Source organism: Pongo abelii, chromosome X (genome assembly GCF_028885655.2).
Source record: "Pongo abelii isolate AG06213 chromosome X, NHGRI_mPonAbe1-v2.0_pri, whole genome shotgun sequence".
Taxonomy (NCBI): Eukaryota; Metazoa; Chordata; class Mammalia; order Primates; family Hominidae; genus Pongo; species Pongo abelii.
This window is the reverse complement of record NC_072008.2, coordinates 54,507,375-54,528,486: the sequence shown is the minus strand read 5'-3', so window position 1 is coordinate 54,528,486 and position 21,112 is coordinate 54,507,375. Positions and strand designations below refer to the sequence as shown.

Below are 21,112 nucleotides of genomic sequence, written 5' to 3'. Positions count from 1 at the left end.
CTGAAATTAGATATATTAAGCAATTTTCCCAATGGAGCAGAGTCAGGATTTGTATTCCATCAATTATATCTATGTAAAACATTTACATAGATGATTGAAGAATTTCCCACTCACTAGTTACTTGGGCAGATCATTCTTTTATGTTTTTAACCATTTTAGAACAAATGATTTCTTAAATGGATCCTGTTTAAGATTCTTAACATTGAACTACTGAAACTCAAGGGATGTCAGTTAATGGTGTCATTGAAGGGCACCTGAGGAATAGTTTCGTGATTAGATTGTCATGGTTCAGTATCTGGCCTTCACCTTTTGTCAATGTCCAGAGGTTGGGGAGTTGGGGAGACTGACTTGTGTTCACTCCAGCCCCTAAATCTAGGACACAAGTTTATTATTTTAAAATGAGAAATATAGTTGTTAGGTAAAATGTTCTATATAGTCTTTAGGCTAGTTACATGGGGAGTTAAATTATAATCAGAAGCTGGCTTGGTGCTTATACAGTCGGAACAAAGGAGCTAGATGTTCCTGTATGTCCTCCTGCTAAGGCAAGAGCCTGACCAAATGAACCGAATGCTCACATTCTGATTGGATGAGGACATCTTTGATCAGCAGTTCTGGAAGATAAATGAACCTGGTTCTATGCATGGTTTATTGCCTTTTGATTTATTACCTTGACTACCACTTGTGAGCACTTTTCTTTTTTCTTTCTTTCTTTTTTTTTTTTTTTGAGATGGAGTCTTGCTCTGTCACTCAGGCTGGAGCGCGATGGCGCGATCTCAGCTCACTGCAACCTCTGCCTCCCGGATCAAGCGAATTTCCTGCCTCAGCCTCTTGAGTAGCTGGGATTATAGGCATGTGCCACCACGCTAATTTTTGTATTTTTAATAGAGACGGGGTTTTGCCATGTTGGCCAGGCTGGTCTCGAACTCCTGACCTCAGGTGATCCACCCGCCTCAGCCTCCCAAAGTGTTGGGATTACAGGTGTGAGCCACTGTGCCCAGCCAAGCACTTTTCTTTAGGTATTAATACCATTGCTGTCTCAAAGCTTTAGTATGGTAATATGGCCAGATTATGACTATTATACCGTGATTTCTTAATTGATATGTTGATGTCACCGTTTACAAATTATCATTATCCTCAGTGTCTGTTAATTTCATTTAGCATGAGTTCTGGGGTACTACACCATCTCTCCATGGAAAGTGGTTTGTGAATGAGATATCTGCACTCATTGCTATGACTGCTGTTTCTGAGAGGCAGAGTAGTGAACTAGAAAGTGCTTCGGATTCAGAATTCAACATACGGGGTTCCAGTGTTGCCTGTGCCAGTTAGGTACCTTGGGTAAGCCAGATAGCTTAACTGGAGCCTTAATTTTTTACTTTTCTTTTAAAGAAAAATATGATAAATACTTTGGATGTACCAAAAAGAATAAAGAGTAACATAATGGAAACTGTGTACCTACTGCCCAGTTTAAGAAATAAAACATTGGCTGGGGGTGGTAGCTCACGCCTGTAATCCCAGCACTGTTGGAGGCCGAGGTGGGTGGATCACCTGAGGTCAGACATTCGAGAACAGCCTGGCCAACATGGCGAAACTCCTCCTCTACTAAAGATACAAAAATTAGCGGGGCATGGTGGCGCATGCCTGTAATCCCAGCTACTCAGAAGGCTGAGGCAGGAGAATTGCTTGAACCCGGGAGGTGGAGGTTGTGGTGAGCCCAGATCATGCCATTGCACTCCAGCCTGGGTGACAGAGCAAGACTCCATCTCAAAAAAAAAAAAAAAAAAGAAAAGAAAACATTGACGATTAGAGAGATTACTTGTAAAGCATGTGAGACATTTTAGTGTTCAATAAATGGTGGTGTTAAAATACTGAGCAACCTCATGTTTATCAAGAATATTCAAGCTGAGGCAGGAGAATAGCTTGAGGATAGGAATTCAAGACCAGCCTGGTCAACATAGCAAGGCCTCATCTCCACAAAAAGAAAAAGAAAAAAAAAAAAGCTGAGCATAGGCATAGTGGCATGTCCCAGTAGTGTCTTGGGTATTTGGGAGACTGAGGCAAGAGGATTATGTGAGCCCAGGAGTTCAAGGCTGCAGTGAACTATGATCGTGCCACTGCACTCCAGCCTGGGCAACACAGAGTGAGACCCTGTCTCTCTAAAAAGAAAAAAAAATTCATTGATAGAGTGCTTTATAAGCTAAGCATCATTTTGAAGCCTTTGTAATATTCATCCTTACTTGATTAGGTTATTTTATAATATAGCTTTTATATCATTGTTAATGATTTCTCCTTTCACATTTGCAGAAACAGATCCATGTAGCCTCTGACTTGGTTCTGTAGATCATTGTTGGTGTTTGCATTAAGAGACATAGCTGATAAGGACATAGTTTACTTTTTGGAAATGAAATCCTTCTTATCTTGAATAAATATATATGCAGGTTGGTCATACTGGTATTGTGCCATGTCTCAGGAAAGGTTTTGTGTACCCTTTTAGCATTCCATATGTTATAATAGATTTAATGTTTAGTTAACATTTATAAAAGGATAATATTTCTTTTTAAAGTAGTGTGGAGTAGTTGAAATCTATTTGATAAATTTGTATTTGACTCCTATTTATCAGCTATATAAATGAACATTTATAACACTGATATTTGATATGAAATTGATATTTGATGCTTTCTTCTTGGTGTCCTTACCTTGAGACAGCAAGATTTAGGGATCATTTTCGTAGATCAGAATTTTCCCAGCATTTGACTATGTCAGCTTCATTAGCTAGTGCTGTTCTCTGGTTTGTCTTTTGTGGCTCATCATTCCTTTCTTGTGTAAGAATTCTCACTGATGATGTGTGAAAGTTTCTCTACCAAGGTGGTTGTCATTAATACAATAATGCATGTAGGGGTGTGTGTGTTTAAACGATGTTACTGTGGTAGCTGAAAGCTCTACTCTAAGTATTTTCCTCTGGATTTTGGTGCTACTTTAACAGGTTTACTTTCCCCTTGCTAAATTTGAAGTGGAGTTTTGAAGATCTTGGCTCTACATTTTTAGTAGACTTCACCTCCAGCAGTATATCTGGGAAAACAGTTGTAATTTTGTAAAGTTGTTTATTCCTAATGCTGACTACTTTCAATCTGTAGAATCAAAGGATGAAGTAGGGTAGTTTAGTCTGGTACATGAAAGACTTGGCATTCTACTAATTTAATCAGAAGGCATCAGAATTTATTCATTATTCTGGCCAGGTATGGTGACTCATGCCTATAATCCTAGCACTTTGGGAGGCTGAGGCAGGCAGATCACTTGAGCTCAGGAGTTTGAGACCAGCCTGGGCAACATGGCGAAATCCCATCTTTACAAAAAATACAAATATCAGCTGGGTGTGGTGGCACATGCCTGTAGTCCCAGGTACTTGGTAGGCTGAGGTGGGAGGATCGCTTGAACCTGGGAGGTGGAAGTTGCAGTGAGCTGAGATCGCGCCACTGCACTCCAGCCTGGGTGACAGAGTGACACCCTGTCTCAAAAAAGAATTACTGATTATTCTTCAGAGTAGATCTGCTGTCTATCATGAGTAGAGGACTTCTAGCCAATTATAGGGGCACTTAAGACTTATTAGTCAGGTTGGGCTGGGTGCAGTGGCTCACACCTGTAATCCCAGCACTTTGGGAGGCTGAGGTGGGCAGATTGCCTGAGGTCAGGAGTTCAAAACCAGCCTGGCCAACATGGCGAAACCCCGTCTCTACTAAAAATAAAAAAATTAGTCAGGTGTGATGGCGGGCACCTGTAATCCCAGCTACTGGGGGAGGCTGAGGCACGAGAATCGCTTGAACCCGGGAAGTGGAGGTTGCAGTGAACCGAAATCACACCGCTCACTCCAGCCTGGGTGACAGAGCAAGACTCCATCTCAAAAAAAAGAGAAAAGACTTATTAGGCCAGATAGTAAAGCATAAAGACTCTACTTGTTTCCTTGCTTTTGTTCTCTGAGTTCCTTATTTTTTTTTCAAGACAGGGTCTTGCTCTCTTGCCTAGGCTGGAGTGCAGTGGCGTGACCATAGTTTGCTGCAGCCTTGAACGCCTGGGCTCAAGTGATCCTCCTGCCTCAGCCTCCCAAGTAGCTAGGACTACAAGTGCATGCCTCCATGTCCAGCTATTTTGTAGAGTTGGGGTCTTGTTTTGTTGCCCAAGCTGGTCTTGAACTCCTTCCTAGCCTCCCTAAGTAATGGGATTACAGATGTGAACCACTGTGCCCAGCTGACTTCCTTAACTTTCTAAAAAATATTTTTTATTGTGGCAGAATGTCTAATATATAACATAAGAGTTACCATCTCAACCTTTTTTTTTTTTTTTTTTGAGACAGAGTCTCACTCTGTTGTCCAGGCTGGAGTGAAGTGGCGTGATATCAGCTCACTGCAACCCCTGCCTCCTGGGTTCAAGCAGTTCTCATGCCTCAGCCTGCCGAGTTGCTGGGATCACAGGCGCGTGCCACCACACCCGGCTAATTTTTGTATTTTTAGTAGAGAATCGGGTTTCACCATGTTGGCCAGGCTGGTCTCGAACTCCTGGCCTCAAGTTATCCGCCTGCCTTGGCCTCCCAAAGTGCTGGGATTACAGGCGTGAGCCACTGCGCCCAGCCATCTTAACCATTTTTAAGTGTGCAATTTTTCAGTGGCATTAAGTATATTTACATCATTGTACATCCCTCAGCACTGTCCATCTCCAGTACTTTTTTATCATTCCAAATAGAAACTCTGTACTCATTAAACAATTTAACTTCCCCTGGCTGGGCGCGGTGGCCCACGCCTGTAATCCCAGCACTTTGGAAGGCCGAGGTGGGCGGATCACGAGGTCAGCAGATCAAGACCATCCTGGCTAACACGGTGAAACTCCATCTCTACTAAAAATACAAAAAAAATTAGCCAGGCGTGGTGGCGGCGCCTGTAGTCCCAGCTACTCGGGAGGCTGAGGCAGGAGAATGGCGTGAACCCGGGAGGCGGAGCTTGCAGTGAGCTGAGATCACGCCACCGCACTCCAGCCTGGGTGACAGAGCGAGACTCCATCTCAAAAAAAAAAAGAAGAAAAGTAGAAGAGTAGTGAGCTTTTTTTTTTTTTTTTTTTTTTTGAGATGGAGTCTTACTCTATCACTCAGGCTGGAGTACAATGGCATGATGTCGGCTTACTGCAACCTCCACCTCTGGAGTTCAAGTGATCCTCCCGTCTCAGCCTCCCCAGTAGCTGGGATTAACAGGTGCCCGCCACCATGCCCAGCTAATTTTTCTATTTTTAGTAGAGACAGGGTTTCACCATATTAGCCAGGCTGGTCTCAAACCCCTAATGTCAGGTGATCCGCCCACCTCAGCCTCCCAAAGTTCTGGGATTAGAGTTGTGAGCCACCATGCCTGGCTGAAGAGTGAGCATGTTAAAGTAGAAACATGTAATATATTTTTTAAAGACCCAAATGGAACTTCTAGAGATGAAAAATTAATTGTCTGAGATGAAAAATATACTGAGGAAATTAACAGAAAAGTATATGTTGCAGTAAAAAATATTAGTGAACTTGAAGACCTAGTAATAGAAACTATCGAAAGTGAAACACTGAAAAAGTGAAGAAAGGCTGAAAAAAATAAACAGAGCATCAGTGAGCTGTGAGACAACTTCATGGGGCCTAATATACATGTGATTAGGGTCCCAGAAATATAGAAGGGATCATAAAATTATTTAAAGAACTAATGGCTGAAATTTTTTCAAATTTGTTTAAAATTTTGCCTTGCTAAGTAAAAATTGCCTTGCTAAGAAAATTAAATTTATGTTCAATTGCTATCTCTTTGCAGCACCAGGGAACAAACATTCTGTTTCTAAATAAACATTTTACATATAACAGCATGGCATAATCAAATTGCTTAAAATCAATGATAAAGAGAAAAATTTGAAAGCAGTTTGTGAAAAAAGACACTTTCTGTATAGAAGAACAATAAGGATGATAGCAGACTTCTTGTTGGAAACAATAATATAACCTATTGGTTACAGAAGCTCCCTTCACAAGTAAGCCTTACACTTGAAAGCATTCTACTTTCAAGAATTGTTATTTTGCCAGCCGCAGTGGCTCAGTCCTGTAATCCCAGCATTTCAGGAGGGCCGAGGTGGGCTGATCACCTGAGGTAGGGAGTTCCAGACCAGCCTGGCTAACATGATGAAACCCTGTCTCTACTAAAAATACAAAATTAGCCAGGCGTGGTTGCATGCGCCTGTAATCCCAGCTACTCAGGAGGCTGAGGCAGGAGAATCACTTGAACCCAGGAGGCGGAGGTTACAGTGAACTGAAATCACGCCACTGCACTCCAGCCTGGGCGACAGAGTGAGACTCTGCCTCCAAAAAAAAAAAAGAACTGTTATTTATCCTATGGACCTCAGCAAATATTGTTGAATATTTGGAAAATAATAAGGTTCATTTATTCCTTAAACATTATTATTATTATTTTTTTTTGAGACAGAGTCTCGCTCTGTTGCCCAGGCTGGAGTGCAGTGGCGTGATCTCGGCTCACCGCAAGCTCTGCCTCCCGGGTTTAGGCCATTCTCCTGCCTCAGCCTCCCGAGTAGCTGGGACTACAGGTGCCCGCCACCGCGCCCGGCTAATTTTTTGTATTTTTAGTAGAGACGGGGTTTCACCGTGTTAGCCAGGACGGTCTTGATCTCCTAACCTCGTGATCCGCGTGCCTCGGCCTCCCAAAGTGCTGGGATTACAGGCGTGAGCCACGGCACCCGGCTATTCCTTTAACTTATTAATTTTTCAACTTGATATGGGAACCTAGGATAGAGGGTTAGCCCAAGTCCCAACGCTTGAACTCACAGGGGCTCAGAAAAAGATCGGTGGTTTTGTAATGTTCAACAGATTTTGAAAATTTTTGGCCAGTATTTCTTCAAACATTTTTGGTTTTAATGTTGAGAAGAGGGACTTGTTGATAATTATTCTCAAAGGATTGAGCAGAGACTCTTCATGCTGACTTTGAGGTGTCTTTTTCACTCTCTTGACAAATTTGTCCAAATGAAATTAAACACCAGCCGGCCAGGCGCGGTGGCTCATGCCTGTAATCCCAGCAATTTGGGAAGCCGAGGCGGGCGGATCACGAGGTCAGGAGATCAAGACCATTCTGGCTAACATGGTGAAACCCCGTCTCCACTAAAAAATACAAAAAAAAAATTAGCCGGGCCTTGTGGCAGGCGCCTGTAGTCCCAGCTACTAGGGAGGCTGAGGCAGGAGAATGGCGTGAACCCGGGAGGTGGAGCTTGCAGTGAGCCGAGATCGCACCACTGCACTCCAGCCTGGGCGACAGAGCGAGACTCCGTCTCAAAAAAACAAAAAACCATTTAACTTCCCATTCCCCACTCTGCCTAGCTCCTGTTAACTACTATTCTACTTTCTGTCTCTATGAATATGCCTATTGTAGGTACCTCATATAAGTGGAATCAAGCAATGTTTGTCTTTCCTGTCTCGTTTATTTCACTTACCATAACGTTTTCAAAATTCATCCATGTTGGCTGGGTGCGGTGGCTCACACCTGTAATCCCAGCACTTTGGGAGGCCGAGGTGGGCGGATCACAAGGTCAAGAGTTCGAGACCAGCCTGGCCAACATGGTGAAATCCCGTCTCTACTAAGAATACAAAAATTAGCCGGGCATGGTGGCATGTGCCTGTAATCCTAGCTACTCAGGAGGCTGAGGCAGGAGAATTGCTTGAACCTGGCAGGCGGAGGTTGCAGTGAGCCGAGATTGTGCCTCTGCACTCCAGACTGGGTGATAGAGCAAGATTCCGTCTCAGAAAAAAAAAATAAATAAAAGATTCATCCATGTTTTGTAGCATGTATCAGAATTTCATTTCTCTTTAAGGCTAAACAGTATTCCACTGTATGTATGTACCATATTTTGTTTATTCATCTGTTGGTGGGCGTTTGAGTTGTTTCTACGTTTTGGCTATTGTGAGTAATGCTGCTATGAACATGGTTCTACAAATGTCTGTTTGTGTCTCTGCTTTCAATTCTTTTGGGTATATACCTAGAATACCTAAAAGTAGAATTGCTGGAGCATATGGTAATTCTATGTTTAATATGGTGAGGAACCATCATGTTGCTTTCCACAATGAACATACCATTTTACATTTCCCAGCAATGTACAAGGTTTCTCCATATCCTTGCCAATACTTCTTATTTATTTATTTATATATTTATTTACTTAGATAATAGCCATCCTAATGGGTGTGAAGTGGTATTTTATTGTGGTTTTGATTTGCATTACCCTGACAACTAATGATGTTGAGCATCTTTTCTCAAAGTTGTAGAGATTATAAGTTCCAGATCAAGTTCTAGCTTGGTGGGTTTCTGGTGAGGGCTCTCTTCCTGGCTTTGTGAGGAGAGTTGGGAGTGAGCTTTCTCTTGTCTTCTTGTCTTTTTTTTTTTTTTTTTTGAGATGGAGTCTCGCTCTATTGCCCAGGCTGGAGTGCGGTGGCATGATATCAGCTCACTGCAACCTCCACCTCCTGGGTTCAAGCGATTCTCCTGCCTCAGCCTCCCGAGTAGCTGGGATTACAGGTGCCCACCACCACACCTGGCTACTTCTGTATATTTTTAGTAGAGACGGGGTTCCACCATGTTGGACAGGCTGGTCTTGAGCTCCTGACCTCAGGTGATCCACTCACCTTGGCCTCCCAAAGTGCTGGGGTTACGGGCGTGAGCCACTGCACCCGGCCTCTGTTATCTCTTTTTATAAGGATACTAATCCTATTGGATCAAGGACCCACCCTTATGACGTAAAGGCCCTGTCTCCAAATACAGTCACATTGGGGTTGAGGTTTTAACTTACAAATTTTGGCGGAGGAGAGAGGACACAAACATTCCGTCTATAGTACAGGGGAAGATCTGCTGATCTCTTTGTATAGTTATGCCCCCTCAAAAGTGTGAGCAGAGCTAAAAGACTAGTGGGCTGACCAGTCTTTTAGTCTTGAGGGTCTAGAGGGTAGACGGGGTCATTTTTAGTCTACAGAGTAGGAGAGAGAGTTAGCTTTTGCATTCTAGGAGAATAAGGAGCAAACACGCTTCCTCGATGTCTAACAAGATGTTAGTTGTTACAGAGCAGCTCTCAGGGGAGAGACTGCTATAGCTCCATCACTCATGGGACTACATAAGGTACCCCAGGGCTCTCCTGAGTAAATCAAGGACTCAGGAGAGGAGGATTGAATATGAGGGGAAAATAATCACTTTTCTGACTTGAATTAGTAGTCTCGATAGTCAAGAAGAAGTAGTATCTAAAAGTAGATATCTAGGTAAAATCTTGTAAATAACTAGACTAACCAAGAAAAAAGAATCTTACATGCACCTTTCTTCTTATCTTCAATGCTAGAAGCTAAAAGATGGTAGACCATTAAGGGGAAAAGGCTACACCATCCAAGAATCTCTAATCAGCTAAGATATCATCTCCCAGGGTGAAAAAGATATTCATGGACCATAATGCAGAAAACTATGTAATAGTTGAAAAGATGAAGCTAGATATATGTAACTAACATATGTTGACATTGAATGAATGGAATGTTTGATAAAAGTGCTAAGTAAAGACTCTACAGCTAGAACAGAAGTGTGTGAGGGGGAGGGGCAATCATATAGGAGTGGACAGTGTAGGGGTGATTAAGTCTTTTTTTTTTTTTTTTTGAGACAAGGTCTCCCTCTGTTGCCCAGGCTGGAGTGCAGTAGCAGAATCTTGGCTCACTGCAATCTCCACCTCCCAGGCTCAAGTGATCCTCCCGCCTCAGCCTCCCAAGTAGCTAGGACTACAGCTATTGGGACGTGCCTCCATGCTCAGCTAATTTTTTTTATTTTTAGTAGAGACAAGGTTTTGCCCTGTTGTCCAGGCTGATTTCGAACTCCTGAGCTCGAACGATTCACCCTCCTCAGCCTCCCAAAGTACTGATATTACAGGCATGAGCCATCGTGCCTGACCAGTGATTAAGTCTTCTACATGTGTTGTCTATGTGGCATGATAGAAAGGGGGGAAGTATTAGTATTTTAGATTATTTATTTATTTTTGGTGAATGGGGGCTAGGTGAAGTAGGGAGAATGAGTAGATGAGTTACTTTCTTAAAACAGATAAATATGTTTGATCTTGAGTGTCTGGAGAGGGAGGCTATCCACTAGTAAAAAAGGAAAAATATATATCTCTTTGTTTTTTGAGACAGCGTCTCACTTTGTCACTCAGGCTAGAGTGCAGGGTGGCGCAAACATGGCTCACTACAGTCTCGACCTCCCGGGTTCAAGCGATCCTCCAGCCTCAGCCCCCTAAGTAGCTGGGACTACAGACATACACCACTATGCCCGGCTAATTTTTGTATTTTTTGTAGAGACAGGGTTTTGTCATGTTGCTCAGGCTGGTCTTAAACTCCTAAGCCTAAGCAATGCACCCACCTTGACCTCCCAAATTGTTGGGATTACAGATGTGAGCCACTGTGCCTGGCCTGATACATCTCTTAGTTAATAATAGAAAACAACAAAGTAAAATAAATAAGGAACATAAAATAAGATTGAAGGAGTAAAATTAAGTATATTATTTGCTATACAAAATGTGGACATGTTGCATTTACTTAATAAGAAACTCAGATTGTCAGGTAGAGTTAAAAGACAAAACTCACATGTGTTGTTTACTAAAATCATACTTAAAGCAGTGATAAAGAAAAGGTAAAGATGTAAACAAGCAAAGAGAAAGCAAGAGTGGCAATGTTTTTTGTTTTTTGTTTTGTTTTTTTTTTGAGACAGAGTCTCACTCTGTTGCCCAGGCTGGAGTGCAGTGGCATGGTCTTGGATCACTGCAACCTCTGCCTCTTGGGCTCAAGCGATTCTCATGTCTCAGCCTCCCAAGTAGCTGAGATTACACGCACGTGCCGCCACACCTGGCTAATTTTTTGTGTTTTTATTAGAGACAGGGTTTCACCATGTCCACTAGGCTGGCCTCCAGCTCCTGACCTCAGGCGATCTGCCCGCCTTGGCCTCCCAAAGTGCTGGGATTACAGGTGTGAGCCACCACACCTGGCCCCAAAGTGGCAATGTTAATGTACATCAAAAAAGGAGGAAAACAAGGTTAAAACATTAGACAGGATATTATGAAATTATATACTTAATAGTTTACGAAGATGTATCAAAAACTTGTAGACACCGAAAATATTTTGGCTGAATAACCTCTAATAGCATTTTCAAAAAGACAAACATGTATTTGTAGTGGGAAATTTCATGTACATTTCTTTCAGCATAGGAGAGATCTAGTACACAAAAAGTGAGTAAATACAGAGGAGTTGTGCCGGGTGCGGTGGCTCAATGCTTGTAATCCCAGCACTTTGGGAGGCCGAGGCAGGTGGATCACCTGAGGTTGAGAGTTCAAGATCAGCCTGACCAACATGGAGAAACCCCATCTCTACTAAAAATACAAAATTAGCCGGGGTGGTGGCACATGCCTGTAATCACAGCTACTTGGGAGGCTGAGGCAGGAGAATTGCTTGAACCCAGGAGACGGAGGTTGCCGTGAGCCAAGATCGCGCCATTGCACTCCAGCCTGGGCAACAAGAGCAAAACTCCATCTCAAAAAAAAAAAAATTACAGAGGAGTTGAATAATATAATCCACAATCCACAAACTTTATTCGATGGATGTATAGAACTTTATATCCTTCAAACAAGAAATATACATTGTTATATGTGGCCCCCAAAAGCCCTTAAGTTAAAGCAGAGAGATTTTGTACTTGCATTACTCAATAAGATTGGAAATAAATAATGAAATAAATAACCAAAAGATTCTTAACTAATTAGAGAGCAGAAATCACATTCCTAGGTAAATTTTGAATCAAAGAGAAAAAAACTGAGATTATAGACTAGAAAGCAATGAAAAAGAGAAGACATTACAACAAAACCTGTGGGTCATTGCAAAAGTTGTACCTGTTAGAAAATTTGTAGACTAAAATATCTTCATTATTAATGAACAATAACTAAAGGAATTTAGTACTCATGTTAAGAAATTAGGAAAATAACAGCAAAAGAAAGGAAGAGGGAATTCAGAAAAACTGAAATTAATTTAAAATTTATATACATAAAAATAGGATAAATAGATTTTATTATTTTGGGCTTTCTGAAAAATGATTAATGTACCTGATGAAGAAAATAGGGCAGAAATACACAAGGAAAGTAATGAGAAGGCCAGGCGCAATAGCTCACTCTTGTAATCCCAGCACTTTGGGAGGCGGAGGCAGGTGGATCACTTCAGGTCAAGAGTTCAAGACCAGCCTGGTCAACATGGTGAAACCCCATCTCTACTAAAAATATAGAAATTATCTGGGCGTGGTGGTGGGCACCTGTAATCCCAGCTACTCAAGAGGCTGAGGCAGGAGAATCACTTGACCCTGGGAAGCAAAGGTTGCAGTAAGCTGAGATCGCACCACTGCACTCCAGCCTGGGCGACAGAGCGAGACTCCGTCTAGAAAAAAAGGGATGAGAAATAAAACATAGCTTGCTATGAAAGAGAATAAAATAAATTAGAAGATAATGTCATGTACAATTTTGATAACAAAATTTTTCCAACATTTTATTTTTTTAATTTAATTTTTTTGAGACAGGGTCTCACTCCATCACCAAGGTTGGAGTGCAGTGGCATGATCTTGGCTCACTGCAGCCTCTGCCTCCCAGGTTCAAGCAATCCTCCCACCTTACCGTCTCGAGTAGTTGTGGACTATAAACATGCACCACCACACCCAGCTGTTGTTTTTATTATTTTTTTTTGTAGAGACAGGGGTCTCACTATGTTAGCCATGCTGGTCTCGAACTGGGCTCAGGTGCTCCTCCCACCTCAGCCTCCCAAAGTGCTAGGATTATAGGTGTGAGCCACCGTGCCCAGCCCATACCTTCCTTTTCTAACTTTTTGTGGCCACGTTTTTATTGAAGTTCTTCGAGTAATATGGTCAGAGATGGTGTATGGGGTGGTGTACTGTCTGTGTCCCTGTTGTCTTGAAATGTAGGATTTTTTCACTTTTAAACTTGATGGATAGCTTGTCTGGGATCAGAATTTTAGGGCCATAGTTCTCCCTCAGAATTCTGTAAAATTGTTCCTTTGACTTCTAGCAGTTAATGTAGCAGATTAGAGGTCCAATGCCTATTTGAATGTCTCACTGGTTCATAACCTAATATTTCTGTATGGAAACCTAGAGCACTTTTATTTTGGCAATTCAGAAATTTAATTAGATTAAATGTCTAGATGTTTAACATTTTTATTGTTCTTGTTCTGACATTACAGATGTTTTAGATATGGAAACTCAGGGATTTCTTAGGGAAACTTTCCTATCTGCTTTATTGCTTTTTCTCAATTCATTTTGAGATACTGTTTTTCAAGATACTGATTTATTACCCAGGTGGGTTTATAATGTACTTATGAAATATAACAGTTGCTGCATTGCCATGTTGGAGGAGTCACAGTAACTAATAAAGGATATCTGTGACGATACAAGTCTTGAGAAAAGCATTGACAGGCAAAAATAAATAAATATACACATCCATGCATAAATGCAATAAAGCATTCAGTTGAGTGGTATTAGAAAAGTGCATGAGAATTTTCATGACTTTATTTTGGAACTTGTTATTCCTTTTCAGGACCGAAAGTTAACCAAAGCTGAGCAGCAAAGATTCAAGGAAGAAGCAGAGATGTTGAAGGGTCTCCAGCACCCCAATATAGTTCGATTTTATGATTCCTGGGAATCTATATTAAAAGGAAAGAAATGTATTGTATTAGTGACTGAACTAATGACATCTGGGACCTTAAAGACGTAAGTTGACCCTGATAGTGCCAATGTAGTTTTATTTGGAAATAATTTTCTGGAGTCATAACAATTTTTATAAAATAAAACTACTCAAAGAATTTTTAGAATCTGGCCAGGCGCAGTGGCTACACCTGTAATCCCAGCACTTTGGGAGACTGAGGAGGGTGGATCTCAAGACTAGCCTGGGCAACATGGTGAAACCTTGTCTCTACCAAAAAAATACAAAAATTAACCAGATGTGGCAGCGCACACCTGTAGTCCCAGCTACTCAGGAGGCTGAGGTTGGAGGATGGCTTCAGCCTGGGAGGTGGAGGTTGCAGTGAGCCATGATCGTGCCACTGTATTCCAGCCTGGTTGACAAAGCCAGATCCTGTCTCAAAAAAAAAAAAAAAAGAATTTGTAGATTCGAATCTAGTGACTGTTTTAAGTTAGGTTTAAAAATTGAGATGTTAATGAAGTTTGTTAAAAAAATACAGTACTGAGAAGTTAATGTTTGTGGGATATTGTAGAATTTTAGAATTAAAAATCGTTATAGAGAATACAGTTTTATTTTATTTTATTTTATTATTTTTTGGGACAGGGTCTCACTCTGTCACCCAGACTGGAGTGGTGCAGTGACATGATCATGGCTAACTGCAGCTTCGACCTCCTTGGTCTCAAGTGACCCTCCCACCTCAGCCTCCTGAGTAGCTGGAACCACAAGCATGCAGCAACATGCCTGGCTAATTTTTTTTTAAATAATTTTTGTAGAGATGGCGTTTTGCCACGTTGCCCAGGCTGGTCTCGAATTCCTGGGCTAAAGCAATCCGCCCACCTCAGCCTCCCAAAGTGCTAGGGTTATAGGAGTGAGGCACCATGCCCGGCCATAATTTTATTTTGTAGAAGATAATGGAAGGTTGGAGGGCTTGGTCAAGTTCAAATATCTAGTGAGCGATACTATTATGATATTATAATATTACAGTATATTATTATAGTATTATAATATATGGTATAATATGTAGTATTATATAGTATAATATTATAGTATTATAGACTATTAATTATAGTCTTTTATTTCTAACCACAATTATTCATTTGGTGAATAATGACTTGTAAATATTAAATGTGGTTTAATCACTTGCAAATATTAAATATGGTGTAAACTTTTTGTTTCCTAACATTAGTGTATATACTAAAATTTTACATAGTTTAACCCTCTAGTGACTTTATATAAGCAGTTATTAGGTAGTAGAGAAGAACTTTCTTTTTAAAATTGTGCTGCCATTCTACAAAAGGCCACTCTGGAATGATTTTTAGTTTGAATTAAAAATGCTACACTTGGCTAGGTGTGGTGGCTGATGCCTGTAATCCTAGCACTTTGGGAGGCCGAGGCAGGCAGATCACCTGAGGTCAGGATTTCAAGACCAACCTGGCCCACATGGTGAAACCCCGTCTATACCAAAATACAAAAATTAGCTCGGCGTGGTGGTGCATGCCTGTAGTCCCAGTTACTTGGGAGGCTGAGGCATGAGAATCACATGAACCTGAGAGGCGGAAGCTGCAGTGAGCTGAGATTGCACCACTGCCCTCCAGCCTGGGAGACAGAGTGAGACTTCATCTTAAAAAAAAACCAACCAAACAAACAAACAAAACAGCTACGCTTGGTAGGATGTCTTATCTAAGAATGAAGTATTAGATTAAAATTTTTTTTTGCCATAACAAATAATAGAAAACAACTCAGTGATGGGAATCGTAGTGCATAAGTTGTTTGCTTATGTATCTTACCTTAATAGTGTTCATATAATAAGCTGGATATGTTTGTTTACACATGGTCTTTTGTTTCTTTGTATAGGTACTTAAAACGATTTAAAGTCATGAAACCAAAGGTCTTAAGGAGCTGGTGCAGGCAAATTTTAAAGGGGTTGCAGTTCTTGCACACTAGGACTCCTCCTATTATTCACCGGGATCTGAAGTGTGACAATATTTTCATCACGGGACCCACTGGATCTGTGAAGATTGGTGATCTAGGATTAGCCACCTTAATGCGTACCTCATTTGCTAAGAGTGTCATTGGTGATTAAAGTTTTACAGTTTACTGGTTGGGTAAAGAGAGATTTTTCAATTTTATAGGTCTAGAACAGGAATCAGCCAGCTATGGCCAGTGGGATGAATGTGGCTCACTGCCTGTTTTTGTAAATCGAATTTTATTAGAACACAGTCACACTCGCTCATTTACAGATTGTCTAGGACTGCTTTTGCACCTACAAGTGACAGAGTTGAGTAGTTGTGTGATAGAGACCATACAAACTGCAAAACCTGAACAGTTTACTCTCTGGCCCTTAACAGAAAAGTTTACCAATACTGGGCTTAGACTGAATTTGCTTTGAAATACCTATTATATATTGGCTTATTTCAGAGACATTCTAATGTATTTTTTGTGGGATAATATTTATATTTAGGATTATTGAAAGGTTCTAAGGATGTAAGTAAGAGAGTTTACTAAGTTAATTCAGAAAAATTTAAGTAAAAAGGATAGAAATAAAAACATTTTATTAATCATTACCTAATCTTGAGCATTACAAATTATACTCTATCAGTATGGAAAATTAAATAAATTATTTCAGTGCTTTATGTAGATATAGCAAATATTCAACAAATTGTATACTTAAAAATTTGCAGCCAGGCACGGTGGCTCACGCCTGTAATCCCAGCACTTTGGGAGCCTGAGGTGGGTGGATCACGAGGTCAGGAGTTCGAGACCAGCCTGGCCAACATGGTGAAACCCCGTCTCTACTAAAAATACAAAAATTAGCCAGGCGTGGTGGCAGGCACTTGTAATCCCAGCTACCCGGGAGGCTGAGGCAGGAGAATCACTTGAACCTGGGAGGCAGAGGTTGCAGTGAGCTGAGATGGCACCACTGCACTCCAGCCTGGGCAACAGAGCAAGATTACGTCTCAAAAAAAAAAAAAGAAATTTGCTTTGGGGGAGTAGAAATTAACACAGATAATCCTTATAGGAAAGGGGATGTGATCTTGGTGGATACGTTTTTCTCTTCCATAAAAATGTGGTGGTGGTGTTATTTTGTAGGAACTCCTGAGTTTATGGCTCCAGAGATGTATGAAGAACACTATGATGAATCCGTAGATGTTTATGCTTTTGGAATGTGTATGCTGGAAATGGCCACATCGGAGTATCCTTATTCTGAGTGTCAGAATGCAGCTCAAATATACCGGAAAGTAACTAGTGTAGGTATAACTTTTTTCTTTTTACTTTATCAGTTGCCACGTTTCATGTTGAAATTAGTTAAGTTTGACTTACTCAAAACTAATTTTGGTTTAGCTCTAGGTAACAGTATTAAAATTAACAATTGTAATGCAACAAGCCTTAGATTTATACCATATGACTATGCTTCATTGGAGTCATATAAAATGCTTTGTATTAGTATCTTTGGGAAAACGTACAGGTATATCATCTATATATATTTGTTTGTAAGGAATTTTTAGTTACCTATTAGATGGATCTTATTTTTCAAAGCTGAATAATAGAGACCGACTACATGGTTTCTTTTAGGTCTAAAAGCCTTTTTATGAAAGGGCATTCAAAATCTAGTTCAATAGATACAGTATTTGAGTCCCTGCTATGAGTAAATTTTTGTGTTAGAAATTGTAAGGAATGCAAAGATGAGTAAGAAGTGTTTGCTACCCTCAAAGAGCTTACATTTCTAATAAGGGAATAATATAAATTCACAAATGACTATAAAATAAGAGGATGAGAGTATAGTAAGGGACATAAGGAAGGTAGAAGCAAAGTGTTATGCTTATTCAAAGGAGGACTACTTCATATCCAGTTGGGCAGCTCAAGACAGGCTGTGAAAGATTGTTTCAGGTAGCTTAACATTAGTAGGTATTGGTTTTTTAAATCCTTTTAAAATTAATACCTTTTTTTTTTTTTTTGAGACACAGTCTGTTGCCAGGCTTTAGTGCAGTGGTGGGATCTTTGCTCACTGCAACCTCCACCTCCCGGGTTCAAGCAATTCTCCTGCCTCAGCCTCCCAAGTAGCTGGGACTACAGGTGTGCACCACCACGCCCAGCTAGTTTTGTATTTTTAGTAGAGACGGGGTTTCACCATGTTGGCCAGGATGGTCTTGATCTCTTGACCTTGTGATCCGCCCACCTCGGCCTCCCAAAGTGCTGGGATTACAGGTGTGAGCCACCATGCCCAGCCAAAATTAATATCATTTTTAATTGACAAATTGTTATTGTACATATTTAAGGGGTACCATGTGATGTTTTGAGATACACACACACACACACACACACACACACACACACACACACACACACAAATGTGGAATGATTAAATCAGGCTAATTAACATATCTATCACCCCACTTGCTTATTATTTTGTGTGGTAAGACATTTGAAATTTACTAAGTTATTTTGAAATTTACAGTATATTATTGTTATTATCGACTGTAGTTACCCTGCTGTACAGTAGATCTCAACACCTACTCCTCCTGTCTAACTGCAGCTTGTACCTTTTGACCAATAGCTCCCCATTTCCTCCCCCACAACTCCCAGTCTCTGGTAACCATCATTCTACTCTTCTATGAGGTCATCTTTTTTAGATTCCATGTGTAAATGAGATCATGTTTTATTTGTCTTTCTGTGCTGGTTTATTTCACTTAACATAATGTCTTCTAGGTTCATCCACATTGTCACAAATGATAGAATTTTCTTCTTTTTTAAGGCTGAATAGTATTCCATTGTGTATATATACCACATTTTCTTTATTCATTCACTGATGAACATGTAGGTCATTTCCATATCTTGGCTATTGTGTATAGTGATGCAGTGAACATAGGCATGCATATATCTGTTTGACATACTAATTTCAATTCCTTTGGGTATGTACCAAGAAGTAGAATTGTTATGGTAGTTCTATTTTTAGTTTTTTTGGGGAAGTTCCATACCATTTTCCATAACAGCTGTACCATTTATATTCTCATCAACAATGTATGAGGGTTCCTTTTTCTCTGCATCCTCACCAACACTTATCTTTCATCTTTTTGATAATAGTCATTCTAACAGATGTGAGGAGATACTGTTTTTTAATGCATGCGGTACACCACATACTTTATTTATTTATTTAGTTTTTGAGACTGAGTCTCGCCCTGTCACCTAGGCGGGAGTGCAATGGCGCTGTTTCGGCTCACTGCATCCTCCACCTCCTGGGTGCGGGTGATTCTCCTGCCTCAGCCTCCCGAGTAGCTGGGATTACAGGTGCACACCACCATGCCCGGCTAATTTTTTGTATCTTTAGTAGAGACAGTGTTTCACCATGTTGGCCAGGATGGTCTCCAACTCCTGACCTTGTGATCTGCCCACCTTGGCTTCCCAAAGTTCTGGGATCACAAGCGTGAGCCACTGCGCCTGGCCACCACATACTTTAATCTTTATCCCCTACGAGATAGGTGCAATCTTCAGTTTACAGATGATGAAACTGAGAATCAGAGGTTGTACCTTGCCCAACTTCCCACAGCTACTGATAATGGTGGGTTTTGACCCCAAGTCTGTCTGACTCTAGAAGTTTGTGTAAGGAGACAATAAGAAATAAGGCTACAATCCAGAATGTGGGACATTCTGTAGGACAAATGACCTAGTTTCTCCAACAAATACATTTTATGAAAGAAACAGGAAGGGCGGCTTTTATAGAATACAAGAGACTTAAGAGTAGTGGTGAGCTGGTAAATGTTTAACACCTGATTCTCTGAAAAAAGAAAGAATGCTGACTTAGTATTTGCTGATTTTTCTGGTATAAGTACTCCCACCATGGCTGATTTCAAGTTACCAGTGTGACCTCACTGAATGAAGAGCTGGGAAGAGATGCACTGTTGCACTCATTGTATGATTATTTCTACCATGCAGATAGAGTAGCTATAAATAACCTCAAACGCATAAATAATAGTAAACTGTAGTAAAATAGTTAGGGAGTGATGTTTTCAGTATTTATTACCCTGGCTTTTTTTTGCTCTGTTTTGTTTTGTTTTGTTTTGTTTTTGAGACAGAGTCTCACTCTGTCACCCAGGCTGGAGTGCAGTGGTACGATCTCAGCTCACTGCAACCTCTGCCTCCTGGGTTCAAGCGATTCTCATGTTTCAGCCTCCCAAGTAGCTGGGATTATGGGCGTGTGCCTCCACACCTGGCTAGTTTTTGTATATATATATTTTTTAATAAAGATGTGGTTTTGCCATGCTGGCCAGGCTGGTCTCAAACTCCTGACCTCAGGTGATCTGCCCACCTCGGCCTCCCAAAGTACTGGGATTACAGGTGTGGGCCACTGTGCCCAGCTTACCTTGGCTTTTAATGTAATTTATTTAATTGTAAACTTTTATAATTTAGTTTTATTTTAAATGGCCATGTTTAACAATTGGATTGCAGAATTCCTGAAAACTTAATAGCATTTGTGAGCTGGTATGAGCCAGCTCATGCACACCCTACCCTATGGACCTTGTTTGGATCCTGATTTGAACAAACCAACTGTAAAAAGACATCATTTAGACAATTTTGAAAATTTGAGTATGGACTGGGTTTCAGATATTTGATATTAAGGAATTATTCATGAGTATTTTAGGGGGGACGATTATATGATTTTTTTTTTTTTTTTGGAGACAGTGTTTGCTCTGTCACCCAGGCTTGAGTACAGTGGTACGATCTTGGCTCACTATAGCCTTGACTTCCTGGGCTAAGGCAGTCCTCTCACCTCAGCCACCCTGGTAGCTGGGACCACAGGTACACACCACCACACCCAGCTATTTTTTTTTCTTTTTATATTTTTGTATAGAGATGGGGTTTCACCACGTTGCCCAGACTGGTCTTGAACTACTGGGCTCACACAATCCACCCACCTTGGCCTCCCAAAGTACTAGGATTACAGGCATGAGCCACCATGCCTGAGCTACACAATTTTTTTTTTAATAGGTTCTTATCTGTTAGAGATGTAAACTGGAAAATTCATGGGTGAAATGACATGATGCCTGAGATTTGCTTTAAAATATTCCAGGATACAGTATGTGTGGGGGCAGATAGCTGAAACAAGGTTGGCAAAATGTTGACTGTTGTTGAAACTGGTGATGGTTACACGGGACTTCATTATGCTATTCTACTTTCAAGTATGTTTGAAAATTTGTATAAGAGCTCAGAAAAAGAGATAAGGCTAGAATGTGTTTTTAGTTTTGGCCCATATTTTGGAAGGCCATAAATAGAAAAGAATTTTGTGTTAGATTTTGTAAGTTATAGCTCCTGAACTGTTTTTACG

General features: G+C 40.8%; 1 protein-coding gene across 12 annotated transcripts in view; it reads left to right on the top strand.

Moving 5' to 3' along the window:
- The window catches only part of WNK3 (WNK lysine deficient protein kinase 3), a 176,446-nt gene that overhangs the window by 36,181 nt on the left and 119,153 nt on the right, over nucleotides 1–21,112 (top strand). For all 12 annotated transcript variants that reach the window (XM_054544627.2, XM_024241149.3, XM_054544625.1 and 9 more), the window contains 3 exons: nucleotides 13,648–13,820; nucleotides 15,646–15,866; nucleotides 16,882–17,039. In XM_054544627.2, the coding sequence (XP_054400602.1) occupies nucleotides 13,648–13,820; nucleotides 15,646–15,866; nucleotides 16,882–17,039 (552 nt within the window). The remainder of the gene's footprint in view (nucleotides 1–13,647; nucleotides 13,821–15,645; nucleotides 15,867–16,881; nucleotides 17,040–21,112) is intronic.